We start from the raw sequence: 14,287 nt of genomic DNA on the forward strand, positions 1-14,287 counted from the left end.
GGAGGTTAGACTAACGGATAGGCCAGGACTCCTTGCTGAATCATTCCTCTGTCAGAGCTTACTTTCCTTTAGCCCCAATTGTACCGTAACTTCAAAATATGTGCCCTGGGACAATCCTACTTATTTTCCTCCACTCTTCAAAAGTATTAGGGAAAAAGTGAGCTTCACTTTCTTATTGTAAAATACAGTGTGTCCCCAAAAAATGTATACACACTTTGAATAATTATAAAGGCAGTGTATTAAAATACATTTCATTTTCAAAATGTAATAGAAATCAGTTGTTAAAGTATGTATACACTTTTTTTTGGATACCCTGTATAGGTAAATCCACACAACTTTAAAGAATATTTTTTATGACTATCTGCAAACCTTTTTCTAAAGATCTAGAAGTGCTGCATTTTCAGAAATTAGAGATTCTATCTAGGGTAGAATGAAAATAGTTGATTCTTAGTTAAAGTTGACTGCCATCTTTTCTCATTTAGCCATTTCAAATCTGTCTTGTGTATGAAGAGTCTGTTATCTTTGGTTACAGAGCATTACTAAAATCCACTTTAATAGATGTGCAGTGCTAGAATTTGGTCTACTTTCTGGAAAGCCATTCCTGATTCAGAAATGGAAGAAAAGTTGATTTTGTTGCTTACTCTGCAGTAGCAGCCACAACTTGGGTAGCAGGGTGAAAAAAAAAAAGAGGGGGCCCAAGTTGAAAATTAAATATGAGAGTTGCAAATTTTTTACAAAATAATTGTTTAAAAATATTTTTATTAAGTTTAGAGAAGAAGGGAGAGGGAGAGAAATAGAAACATCAGTGCTGAGAGATAATCATTGATCGGCTGCCTCCTGCATGCCCCCTACTGGGGATTGAACCTGTATCCCGAGCATGTGCCCTGACTAGGTGTTGAACTGTGACTTCTTGGTTCATAGGTCAGTGCTCAACCACACTGGCTGAGCTGCAAAAATATTTATAAATCTCCATCAGCTAGGGAGAAACTAGCTGTATTAGCCAATAATGAATTTACAAACTGGTATTTTGGATATTATTTTAACTGTTGTACAAAACATTTGAGGTCTGGCTTTTCAGTTCTTCCTTTCACATTACTCTCCCTGAGATTCATTGTACTTAGCCACACTAATCTTCGTTCTTTTTCCTTGAACATACCAAGCTCGTCCCTGCATTGGTGCCTGTGCATGCACTTGACTTTCCCTCTACCTGAAACACTGGTCCTGTAGGTTGACTTAAGCTGGCTTTTCTTTTTTTTTAATCCTCACCTGAGGATATTTTTTCATTGATTTTTAGAGAAAGTGGAAGGAAGATGGAGAGAGAGAGAGAGAGAAACATTGATGTGAGAGACATCGATTGGTTGTCTCTCACATGTGACCTGATGGAGGGGACAAGGGAGGGAAAGAGGGGGCAGTGAGGACTGGGGACCAAACCTGCAACCAAGGTACATGCCCTTGACTTTCCGGAATCAGGACTCTTCAGTCTGCGGGCCAACACTCTATCCACTGAGCCAAACTGGCCAGGGCCTAAGCTGTCTGTTCTCATGATTCAGGGCTCTACTCAGATGTCACTTTCTCAAAGAAGACTTTCCTGACTATGTCATCTAAAGCCCCTTGTCTGTTTTATTAGCCTTATGAAGCTTATTACTATTTTACATTTTAATTTCACTTGTTAATTTTCAGTCTTCTCCACTAGGATATATTTAAGATTTTTTTGTCTTTGGGTTGTTCTCCAGTTTCAAACAAGTTGCCCCCCCCCCCCGGCCCCCCTGGGAGTCTTATTCTGCTATTTGTTGAATTTCCCAAGTCTTTTTATAATGTACTAGAGGCCCGTTACACGAAGATTCGCACAATAGGCCTTCCTTCCCCTGGCTGCCGGCACTGGTTTTCCTCCGGCACCCTGGACCCAGGCCTTTGGTCCAGCCGCAGCAGAGAAGCCAAGCCTCTTCAGCCTTCAGTCGTCTTCAGTCTTCGCTGGGGCCGGAGCCTTCAGTCTTTGCTCTGCATCTGTGTATGCAAATTAACCCGCCATCTTTGTTGGGTTAATTTGCATAGTCACCCTGATTGGCTGGTGGGCGTAGTGGAGCGACACCAATTTGCATGTTTTTCTCTTTTATTAGTGTAGATTATTTCTGCATAAATTTTTGTATTTTGTATTGTGAGTTTATCTTCAACAGAGCTTTATTTATGGGAATCCTTCATGCCCTGGTTGAGGGTAGGTCTTATCAGAGTTTTACATTTCTTCTGCCAGATGTCATAGAGTTATTGCCAGCCTAGGGCCACTTTCTGTGTTAAATTTTGGGGTTGGGGATTCTCAGACCATATAGTAGTACAATTCAAGTCTGAAATTGACTTGTGGAAAGGCCTATGGTTACAGATTATAAGAGGAGGTACTTTTTGCTCTCAATTTAGAGATTTTTTTTTTGTCATTGTGTGCCGTTGAGCTAGTTGCTATTGGTTTTTTTTTAAATTTAGGATTTTTATTGCTTTTTAGAAAGAGAGGAGGGGGGTGGAGAGAGAAAGAAACATTGATGTGAGAGGAAACATCAATTGATTGGCTTCCTCCTGCACACCCCTTACCAACCTGGGCATGTGCCCTGATCTGGAATTGAGTCAGTAACCTTTCATTGCAGAGGGCGACGCCTAGCCAACTGAGCCACACCAGCCAGAGCCCAACGGGCTAGTTGTTTTTCTAGTCTGCTTTCTCTCTCTTTGAGGATTCTCAATTTATATTGGTGCTTAGTTCCAAGTTCCTGTTTCAGGTAGGCCCAAGAACAATGAACAGCCACTTTCCGGGCAACTGGAAAGGCTTGACCTCATTTCCCGGTGTAGTTTCCCACAGTTTTGGCCCCCGGGGATCCTCCTTGCTTTCTTGCAAGCCCAGCTGCGTATATTGTTATGTAGCCAGTATTTCCAGGGGTTCTGACAGGAGAATTGTTAAGTTACCTACCCAGCAGTATTGCCAGAAGCAGGATCTCCTCCCTGAGGATCGCTAGCTCATTGCTGTAGTTGTAGCATCCAGCACAGTTGCCTGGCACCTGGGGAAGGAGTTTCAATACATAATTGATTTGTGGAATTGGACGTTTCCATAAGAAACCATTTCTTTTCCCTGTAAGGAAGGCCAGAAGTTGTGCTCCAAATTCATATCTAGCAGCCAAAATAGTTAGTGTCCTGTGCCTGAACATCCCGTGAAGTATTAGTTTTCCTATTTTTTTACTTTTAAACTTTAAAACTTCAGTGCTTTCCTAAGAACATGAAGATGCTGTTGCCAGTTGCTAGCAGATTTTTCCAGCCCCATAAATTGGCAAATTGAAAACATCCCTGGGCAACTACTACTGCCCAGTGTCTCTTTTTATGCTGGCACTTTGAAAGTTCTTGTGTTGATTAAATTGACCTTTACAGTGGCTCAACTAAGAATAGCAACTATAAGACCTGGAAACTCTTAAGGAAAATGTTGTTAGTCCCACAGTTTATGCTGCCACCAAAGAGATGAGATAATTTTTTGCATATGTGCAAAAGGCATACTGTTCATCCTTTTCCATTGTAAAAAATGTTTTTTCCAGTTCAGTGTTGGTCACTCTTGCTGTTTCTTTGTGCCTGTGCTTTTTGTTTAGTGACCATGTGTGCCCCATATCTTGGGAGTTGGTCACTGTGGTACCGGGGCTTGAAGGCACATACCTGTAAACTCGAGGATCCCGATGGTCATTGCCACAGTCCTCCCTGAGGTAAAAGACCTCAGGCTAAAAGCACAAGTTATTTGCACAAAGTTCATTTATGTGAAGTTTGACCTTTCCGGCATTTTTTTTTTTTTGGCCTTGGTGTTTTATGCAGATGAAAATTGCCAGAAAGAAGGTATCTTTAAAATGCAAATCTGAAAAAAAAAATTAATAAAATGCAATCTGATCTTGTCACCTCCCTGCACAGTCTGGTTCCCGCTTACCTCAGCCATTCCTAGCTAAAGTGCTTTGCTTGTTTCTTTTCCTCAGCCTGTAAAGTTCTTCCTGTCCCTCTTCCCTGGTTACTAACTTTCCAACCATTCTGACGATCTCAGTTCCAACTTACCTTCCTCCCAGAAGCTGTTCTGGACCTTTTTATGACTAGCTCTTAGGTCTTATAATGCTCACTGAATCATGTATTTTCCCTTCCTATCACGTGATTACATTATTATTATTATTATTATTATTATTATTATTATTTTCATGAGACTGCAAGCTCCTCAAGGACAGGGATCATGACTATTTTTAGCCATTTTTCTATTGTGTTCCCCACCTCCAGCTCAGTACTGATGCAGGGTACTCAGTATGAAGGAAGCAATGTAGACCCTGTGTTCCACACTGGGATGAAAGACCATTCTGCTCTTCAGAAAATCAGTATGTGAAAGTATGACCTTTTGAGCAAAGAAGGGAGGAGTCCCGTGTTGCCTCTCCTCCCTGCCAAGCAGAAAAGGAAAGATCCTGTTCTCAAAGTCAAAGAGCTGCACAGAACAGGATCCTTATCTTTTCCACCAAAGACAAAATGTTGATTTTATTTGATTTGGGGCTTTTATTGGGTTTATTTAAGCAACTGAAGTGGTAAAAGCAACTGAGGAAGTATAACTTCAACCAAGGAGGCTATAGCTTCATAATAGGTAAAAACTCAGGCTCTAAAGTCTGACAAACTAGATTGCTCTACTTCCTAGAGGCAAACTACTTAGCCTCTCTTGGCCTCAATTCCCTGATACTACCCATTTCATAGTGTTGCTTTCAAGTTCAGATAAAGGAATACCTGTAAAGCATTTAAAAAACAGTGCCTGGCACATAACAAGTGTTCAGTACACATTAGCTATATTATTCACCCCAAGTTGTCTTCGTGAAGGTTGCGTGGCCATTGTTTCATTAAGCAAACCTTTGTGTGCCAAGCACTGTGCTTATACTGGGGATGGGGGAGGAGGATAAGGAGACAGAGCTCCTGCCCATAGGGAGAGTGCAGTTCATTCTCTGGTTCCACTCTAAAGAGAGGGGTGGGAGGGATATTTACTGGTCACTCCTCAAGAGTTGGCCTGAGCAACGTATGTGTGTAAAGTGCTTAAAGATGCTTGGGAGAAAAGCAAAGGATGGTCATAAAGGGTGCTGAGAATTTTTCATATTTGAACTTTCCATTGCATGCTCTCGAGTTTCTTTGTCTATTTTTTGTGTCTCTGGAACAGCCAGTGAACTTTACTATTCTGCAAGAGTTCTAAGTGAATGCCAAGTGCTGTTTGGATGATCTTTCATGCTGGCAATAATGGCTCACAAAATAATACTGATATTAAAAGCTCAGAGAAGTTAAGTAACTTACCCACGCTCACACAGTTAATAAGCATAATGGGCTTAATAAGTTAATAAAGTGGGTTTTGAACCCAGGTCTGACTAACTCTTAGTCACTTCTGCCTGACAGTAGATCTTGAGCCATGAGTGGTCTGTGAGAGCCCCCTGGGTAGCCCACTGTGAAGCTCCTCTTTGCAGGAGAGGGTGGAAAGCACCAAGCAGCATTTGCACATCTCCGTTCTTTGCTGTCACTTTGAATGAGAGGAGACAGAGGTTATAGGAGCTCTTGAGTTGACTCAAGGCTGTTATGACAGAGGGGGCGGGTGGTGGGTAGGATAATAAAGCCTTACTTAGGGTTGAAGGGGACATTAGAGAGCATCTTAATAAGTCTTAGGACCACTGAGGAGCTTAACCAAAGTTCTGTTCCTCTATTGTGGCAGCGCTGGGACCAAACGTAAGGCACCTGGATTTTTTTCTCACACTAACAAGTCTCTCTGTCTCTGGAGGAGTTCACCTTAAGACATCTCACTACCCCAGTCTTCATTTTTTTCTTTGCTAAAGGTCCATGAGCCCACTTATATACTCACATTCCTTAACTGCCCACCGTCTTTCCTTTCTCCTGCAGCAGAAAATGATAATTCCCATAATCAAAACCATTCCCCGCAGCTTGGGGACTCTGTCTGGGGGCAGAGGGAGGACAGGGGGCGAGATATATTGGTTAGTGTTTGGAGGAGTCTGGATTAAAGGATGCTACTACAGTTCTGCTCTCCCTGGAGAAAAGAGCGGGGTCCTGTTTATATCAGGCTTCCTGCCTCAGGGGATGGAAGAGCCAAGAGAAAAGCTGACACCAGTAGGTCATGAGGATGCCACTTGTTTAGATTTCAAACACGTTCCATTCCACGCCTCACTTAGGACCAGTTGGCTACTGTGTGTTCAGAGCCTGGACCTCATCTGGTAAATTTTCCCGAGGCAGAAGTATCACTGGATTCTTTAATGTGTCAGGGTATAGACAGCACAGCCTCTTTTAGAAACTAGGTGGACATTTTGAACTGTGCTCTTGTGAGCCAGTGTGAAAAGAATGGTATTTCCAGGCTTGTTAGACTTGGGAGAAACTTTTTTTTTTTTTTTTTTTACAGAGAGGAAGGGAGATAGAGAGTTAGAAACATCGATGAGAGAGAAACATCGATCAGCTGCCTCCTGCACATCTCCCACTGGGGATGTGCCCGCAACCCAGGTACATGCCCTTGACCGGAATCGAACCTGGGACCTCTCAGTCCGCAGGCCGACGCTCTATCCACTGAGCCAAACCGGTTTCGGCTTTTTTTTTTTTAGAGTAAGAGGAAGGGAGAGGGAAAGAGAGCTAGAAACATCAATGATGAGAGAGAATCATTAATTGGCTGCCTCCTGCACCGTCCCCACTGGGGATCGAGCCTGCAACCCAGGCATGTGCCCTGACTGGGAATCAAACTGTAACCTCCTGGTTCATAGGTCGATGCTCAAACACTGAGCCATGCCGGCCGGGCTGGGAGAAACTTTTTGATATCCTTATGAAAGCAGTGTTTTACTCTGAAGTCAGAGAGTGTGTGTTCTAGCAAAAGTGAGCACAGATCTGCTTTCTCTATGTGCGCCAGGCCTCACAGGTGATTGTATTCTGTGTATGGTATACACAGGAAGGCAAAGATAGGAAGAATTGTTTGCAATATTGTGAAAACCTCATTGTCAGAGTTTACAAATGCCTTTCCCATGTTTCTTCTTCCTAAACCCCTTTACACAGGGGTGGGAGGTGGGGGGTGTAAGATTCTTTAAAGACCAGGAAACACCTGAGGATGTGTGGTGGAAACCTTCACTGAGCCAGGGATCTGGTTTTTAGTCCTTATGGCTTTAGGTACCTGTATTGTTGCTCTCCGGCCCCTATCCCCATAGACAGTCACTGGCATGCTTGTTTATACCCTTGGCCAAGTAGACAGACTAGGAAAGCCAGGTCCAGAGAGCATGAACTGGCCATGTGACTTAGGTTTCCACTGGCAGGCATCTGCCCGGATGTGTGCTGTGGGCAGGGTCAGCCTGAGTAGCAGCAAATACAATACTGTGGTTTGAGTTTCTTTGCTGAGCAGCGTTTTTTCCCTTCTTAACTCTGAGCTTCTTGAGGATAGGAACAATGTCTTATTTATCTTTGCATAGTCCTCTTACCCAGCTCAGTGCTTAGCACAAAACAGTGTTCAGTAAATCCATGTGTTACTTCTTTAGAATAAAGAAATGTTGAAAGCCAGATAGAGCAGGTGATTTATAGGTCTCATCATATACATTGTGGTCCAGAGAACATTTGGGGCTGAAGTTCAGGTTGGCTGGTGGGATATTTCATATTTAAAGTATGAAGTGTAAAAAATCTTTTTTTTTAATTTTAATTTTTTTCTTTATTGATTATATAAGTAAAAAAATCTTTTTTACCTCCATTTCCATTCCCCAGTGCTGTGAATAGAATTTGGCAAAAACTGCTAGATGGTTACCCAGCAGTACCTTTTCTGTAGCTGTTCCTGGGAAGGGACAGTATGAATCCTATATCCAGTCCAGATTATTAAGAGATCATTCAGTATGTTAAACATGATCTAGCAAGTTGAATTTGGACTAGGTCACTTGAGCAGGTCAACTCTTAAAAGTGAAGAATTTAGTAGCTGGTTTTTTAGCCCTTTCTTGAATCACAGTGTAATTAATTAACCTTGGAGATCTTGTGTTTTGAAGGGAGGATGGATTACCTAACTAGATGCTAATCCTAATCTTAGAATCCATACTGCATTAATTATTCCAGGAACTTTCACAGAAAAGCTGGTTTTATTTAAAACCACTGCTAATTACAGGAGAATCATCACCTTGTTACCAGCTGAGTTTATTTATTTATTTATTTTTTAAAAATATATTTTATTGATTTTTTACAGAGAGGAAGGGAGAGAGATAGAGAGCTAGAAACATCGATGAGAGAGAAACATCGATCAGCTGCCTCCTGCACACTCCCCACTGGGGATGTGCCCGCAACCCAGGTACATGCCCTTGACCGGAATCGAACCTGGGACCCTTCAGTCTGCAAGCCGACGCTCTATCCACTGAGCCAAACCGGTTTCAGCACCAGCTGAGTTTAAATAGCACTGGAATATCCAGTGTTTCTGCTTGGATATAAAGAAAGTGACATAACCCTTTCCTGTCTGAGAAGAACTCTGCTCTTTACCAGTCAGCTGTGTGTGCTGAATCCTCTTCTTCCTTCCTTTTTTTTTTTCAATGTGGACCCTTAAAAAATTATTGATTGATTTAGAGAGAGAGAGAGAGAGAGAGGAAGGAAACATTGATTTGCCATTCCACTTATTTATGCATTCATTGGTTGACCCTGTATGTCCCCTGACCGGGGATCGAACCCACAACCTTAGCATGTTGAGACAATGCTCCAGCCAACTGAGCTTCCTGGCCCAGGGCCTCTTCTCCCTTTAATAAACCATTCTCCCTCCCCGCTTACATTTGCTGTCCTGTCTAATATTTTTTTCTTAATGGAATAAATATTGATACAAACCATTTTGGTGGAGAGTGAGCAGATGACCAGAAAGAGGGGGATGAGAAGTAATTTAATATGCTAAATTTTATTTATTTATTTTTTAGGATAAGGAAACCTGTGTGGGTACCAACAATCAGAGCTACATCTGTGACACAGGACATTGCTGTGGACAGTCTCAGTGCTGCAACTACTACTATGAACTCTGGTGTAAGTTCTTGCCTGGAGGTTTCTTGGAGCCCCGGGTGCTGGTTACTGCCTCTGCTCATTGTCATTGGAAAACCGTGGACTGGTCAGCCTTTTTCTTATTCTCTCGGGGGCAGTGTTGGCAAGTGGAATCCATTTCCTGGTTCCAGAAGTGATTCCTCTGTAGAGGAGGAGCGCTCTGAGGCCCTTCGGACATGGTGGGCTAGAGACTGAGGAATGTGGTTCGGGCCTTCTCCAGGGGCTGTGGTTACCAGGTCGCTGCAGAAACTCCTGCCTGTGTTCTCTTTGATGCTCATTTCGGTGTGTGCCGAGCAGGGAGAACCTTAGATCTTTCCATGGACATCCCAGACTCCCAGGCTTGCCGTCTTTGTGAAGAGAGATTTCAGCAGCTAAGCTGCTGTGAATGCCGAGCTGGGCTCTGTGAATGGCTGTAAATCCATTTTTTAAATAAGAACCACAAGGTTTCTGGCCAGTGTGGCTCACTGGTTGAGCATCGACCTATGAACCAGGAGGTCACGGTTTGATACCCCGTTAGGGCACATGCCTGTTTACAGGTTCGATCCCCAGTAGGGGGCATGCAGGAGGATTCTCTCTCATCATTGATGTTTTTATCTCCCTCTGAAATCAATTAAAAAAAAAGAAAAGAAAAAGAAGAACTACAAGATCCTGGAACTCCCCATGGAGCATCAAGGTGCTACTTCTGTTTCTGAGAGTCCCTCTCAAAGGGATAATCTTTCTGTAGCTCCTGCCTACAGAGCCCTACTGGAGAGAGGGAGCCCCCCTTGCTCTCAAGCTGAAGTGTCTGGAGGCTTTTCCAGTGCACCCAACCTGTTACTGTCAGCTCATTGCCCTGTGAAGACAATCCTTGTCTTGCCACTGGTTTGGTTGAGGCCAGGACCACTTGTACCTTCCAGAGTTGCCTAGGGGTGGTGATATTGTTCACGAACACACTTTGTACTCTGATCTTCGTGGTACTCAAACAAGACACTATGGGATGCTCGAGGAAGAATGGGAGGGTGGGAGAGTCCTTAGGGCAGGTGACCATCACTGCAGTGGTTCTCATAACTGTCTGTTGAGAGAGGAAATGATAGACTGCTTCTCCAGATAATTCTAAGCACCCCTCACTCCCTCCATTTGGGAATGAACTTTGGACTTGTTTGTCAAACCATTCTCTTATTGCCACCATCACCCCTGCCCCCTTTTCCCTCTCTCCTTTCTGAGTTCCTTATTCCCCCCACATGAGTGATATGGTAGAAGGCAGCTAGAAGGGCTATTATCTGGGATGGAGAGGAAATTAGACTCTTGGCTGGGAAGACTCTCCCTCTAAATGCAAAAGGATCTTGTAGCCAGTGGGAGTGGTTTTTACAAAACAGGACCTCTTTTCACCCTGGTCTTTCCCCTTTGAGGACTGAGGACCTACATGTCTGCCTTTCTGAGGAATCCCAGTTGGGGGTCAAGTGCAGACTCCTCTCCCAAGGAGAAGATAGATCTCAGGATATCTCCCTTCCCCTCCAGTCCTCCCATGTATATAAGCAGCCACCAAGGAGGCTCAGAATTATTGTTGCTATTTTAGAAGGGGTGGGGCTGAGGGACTTATTAGAGAACACAAAGTGCCAAGCAGGTGGACAGACTCTGTTTAAATGTTTTAAAATGCAGATAACCACAGGGTTCAAATTCTCCCTCCCACTCCTTGTTAAAACAAAAGTTGAAGCCAGGCTGCCAAAAAGCCACAAAGCTGACAGTTTGTTTTTCTGGGGCCTGGCCCAGGCGCATCAGTTGCGGAAAGGGATGGAGTTGATGGCTCCATCTCAAACTGACAGCCTCCTGGGCTGTTGGCAGAACAGACTCAGTCGCCACCAGAATCGGGTCACTGAATCCAGGGCAGGGTGGTGGGGTGACGGGACAGGGAGACCCAGATGGCAGGGTGGCTTGAAAAAGCCAGAGGAGGAGCTGCATGAGTGGCCAGTTACCTCTCCAGTTATGATCAGCTGGGAAAGGGGAGGCCAGAGAGAAACCAGAATCTGGACGAGGAGAAAAGACTCACCATTATACCAGTTGGTTCATGCTTTCTAAGTTCTGCAAAACTTTCCTCTCCCCTGTGCTCAGAATGGCTTCTTGGTCAGGAAATGCCCAGAGAGTGTCCCGCCCCCCTGAGAATTCTTTGGTTTTCCTCCTTATTAGGGTCTTGGCCTTCACCTGATGTGTATAGAAGAGAGGTTGAGTGTCAGAATGTGCCGTTTCAGTTCTCATCAAAACTGCACTTTTTGTGGCCTTGAAACCTATTCCCTCTAATTGCCTCTAAACTTTGCCTAAACCATGAAAGCAATGGGCTTTGGGTTATTCTTTTTGTCTCTTTACTTTGGAAGGAAGAAAATATCAGCCAGGAAATCCTTGGCAAAAGGCCTCAAGGGGAAAAAATGCCATTTGCACCAACCCTTTTATCTTTATGAAGTTGAATTTTCCTGTGTGCTGAGGACTGTCATTCACACCCACATACGTGCATGCGTGTACACACACATACACACACACACACACACACTTGCACTTTAACTCATCATTCAATCATGTATTCGTTCAGCAAACCCTTATTCCAGTGGTTCTTGAACTTTGGCAAGCATCTGAATTTCCTGGAGGACTCATTAAAGCATAGTTTTCTGGGCCCTACTCCCAGATATTTTGATTCAATAGGTCTGAGGTGGACCTGAGAATTTGCAATTCTAACAAGTTCCTGCTGAATGCTCTGGCCTCCTCTGTGTTGGAAAACGTGGGCAGATACAATCCTTGCCATCAAGAATGGCATTTCCTAACAGAGAGAGGAGATGAGACTGGGTGCCCCTGTTGTAACACAAAGTAGAGAGCGGAATGTATTTGCCAGAACTGCTCTCAATGTCCAAAGGAGAGTTTGCTTTGGCTGGATAGGAGTCAGGCAGGCTGCGTGGAGGAGGTAGCATTTGAAGTGGGTCTTAAAAAGATAGATAGGATTTAAACACATGGACAAGGGTAGAATGATTTTCCAGGCAGAGGAACACCATAGGCCAAGGCCCAGTGAGAAAGAACAGAGTATGGATCACATTGTTAATCTTTCCCCTGCGGCTTGACTGGGAAGAACTGGTGATAACATGGGTGCTAATATGCACAGAACTCTCCTAGTGCCAGGCACTAAGCAGGTTCTTCATGCACATCGTCTCATTTCACCGTAAGAACACCCTGTGAGGTACACGTATCATCCTGTGTCTCTGGACCAGGGGTACGCAGCTGAGTAGTAAGGTCAGTGCTCCTCACTCCAAAGCCATCCAGAATGCCAAGTGCCAGGCTGGAGGGTGATGGGCCCAGGTCATGGAGGGTCTCAAATGTGCATATTTACTTTCCACCTAAAGATGCCCTTCATGGAACAGAGAAAGCAAAACAAAACAAAACCAACAACAACAACAACAAAAAATGAGAACTGGGGAGGCCAGGAACATACTCAAGGCCAAAGAGCCTGAACCTGGACGTCCCAGTTCTCATCCCAGGGCTCTTTCCATTCACCCAGCTCCACTTTCTAGGGAGAGGTCAGAGTTAGGAATTTCTGCTCCTAACATAATTTTGGGGAACTTCAATCAGGCATCAGTTTTCCCTGGTTGGGGCTTTAATGAGGCACAGGGGAGTGTTTCTAGACAGTGGAATTTCCCTGAGATGACATAAACAGATTATTAGCAAATCCAGTTAATGCTCCCCATCTTTTCACATATTAACCTTTTTCTTAATTTTCAGTTTGTCTTAAGATACCCATTGTTGAGCTGCTCTTAAGGAAGGCCCAAGGCACTTCCATGCTGAGCAGAGTGGAGAGTGGGGAGTTGGGGCCTTGTTCTAAGCCCTGACTAGACCCCAGTTCCCTAGCTCTCCGAGCTTTAGAACAAAGTTAGGTTGATCAGTGTAGATGGGTTGGTTTTCCAATGAATTTAGACAAGAATAGAACCTAGAAACAGACTTTGGACTTGTTCCTCACTCTTGCTTTTTTATGGATTAAAAGGGAAATTTAAAACCCTTCCTACCTGTAGCCATGCCTATTACAACAACAGTAGTAATAATAAGCTGGGGAACTTACTGTATACCAGCCATGGTTCTGAGTACTTTGCATATATTAGCTAATTTTCCTCACAGTGAGCAAGTAGGTAGAGAGCATCAATCTCCCCATTGTACAGATGAGGGAAGTAAAAAAATGATCAATCACAAAGCTAGGAAATGGTTTTGTGAGCTGGGATTTGTACCTCTTTTGTCTGCCTCTTTTCTCTTCTATTTGCAGTCATGCTTATAGGAAACTTGCCCGGTCTTTGAGATAAATTGCCAGTCCTCTAAAGGCATTTCCCAAATTCAGGCCTTTCCACAGTGGTAGTGGCAGGAGCTCCTGCTGAGAGGTATAGGAGCCCAGGGGGTCACTTACCTCCTGTAAAAGGAGAGCTAATTTACAGTGTGCTGTGGCTTCCTAACGAGGAATTTCCTGCCAGTTGGGGAGTGGTGTTTTCTCAAGTTTATTGTGAACTCTGGGGCACATTGGACTCTGATTGTTTTTAAAAACATGTTTCCATTTTGCTTAGCATGACAAATTCTCCCCACCATGAGGTCACAAATTTCAAAGTTGTCATTGAGGGATTTACTCTCTGGGTAGGTATGTGTTTGGGAAGGAGGGCATGCTGTCTTTCACCGTGTGTCGCTTTCATTAAGTTTTCCTTTCTTAAGCTCTTCCTTGTTTGTGAAATCTAGCAGAGAGATCAAAAATTGGCACAACTCCATTAAGGACTAGTCTGGATATTCCCCCTTGAAAGTTGATAGGACACTGCTTTGACTAGAATGGCTCCCAGGAGGATCCGTTTTGTGAGGGTCAGACTAGAATGCCTTCTACCTTCCATTAAGTGTATGCCTTCTACCTTCCATTAAGTGGGACCAGCTCATCAGAGGTCTTTTTGGACCTTTCTTATAATAATACTATGTCATCATATGTGCCACTAGGCCCGTTCTGTTCCCAACTTTAGTTTTCCCATAGTTCTGATTCACACAGTAATCCAGTTGTCGTTTTCTTCCCCCAGTCCCCTTTGACCTGCTTAATTTTTCCTTTTTTTAAAAAAGGCCCTCTTTTTTTATTATACTTATAGTTCAGTAGATCTCAGCCTTTTTCTGGATCAAGGATCTGCTTACGAATCTGATGAATCTGCCCTAGCTTGTTTGACTCAGTGGATAGAGTGTCGGCCTATAGACTGAAGGGTCTCAGGCTTGATCCCGGTCA

At 43.8% G+C, this 14,287-nt stretch overlaps 1 protein-coding gene across 4 annotated transcripts in view; it reads left to right on the plus strand.

Annotated features, from left to right (window-relative positions):
- WBP1L (WW domain binding protein 1 like) overlaps positions 1 to 14,287 on the plus strand; it is a 60,260-nt gene that overhangs the window by 34,236 nt on the left and 11,737 nt on the right. For all 4 annotated transcript variants that reach the window (XM_059661310.1, XM_059661307.1, XM_059661308.1 and 1 more), the window contains one exon: positions 8,925 to 9,027. In XM_059661310.1, the coding sequence (XP_059517293.1) occupies positions 8,925 to 9,027 (103 nt within the window). The remainder of the gene's footprint in view (positions 1 to 8,924; positions 9,028 to 14,287) is intronic.

This window comes from Myotis daubentonii, chromosome 13 (genome assembly GCF_963259705.1).
Source record: "Myotis daubentonii chromosome 13, mMyoDau2.1, whole genome shotgun sequence".
NCBI lineage: Eukaryota > Metazoa > Chordata > Mammalia > Chiroptera > Vespertilionidae > Myotis > Myotis daubentonii.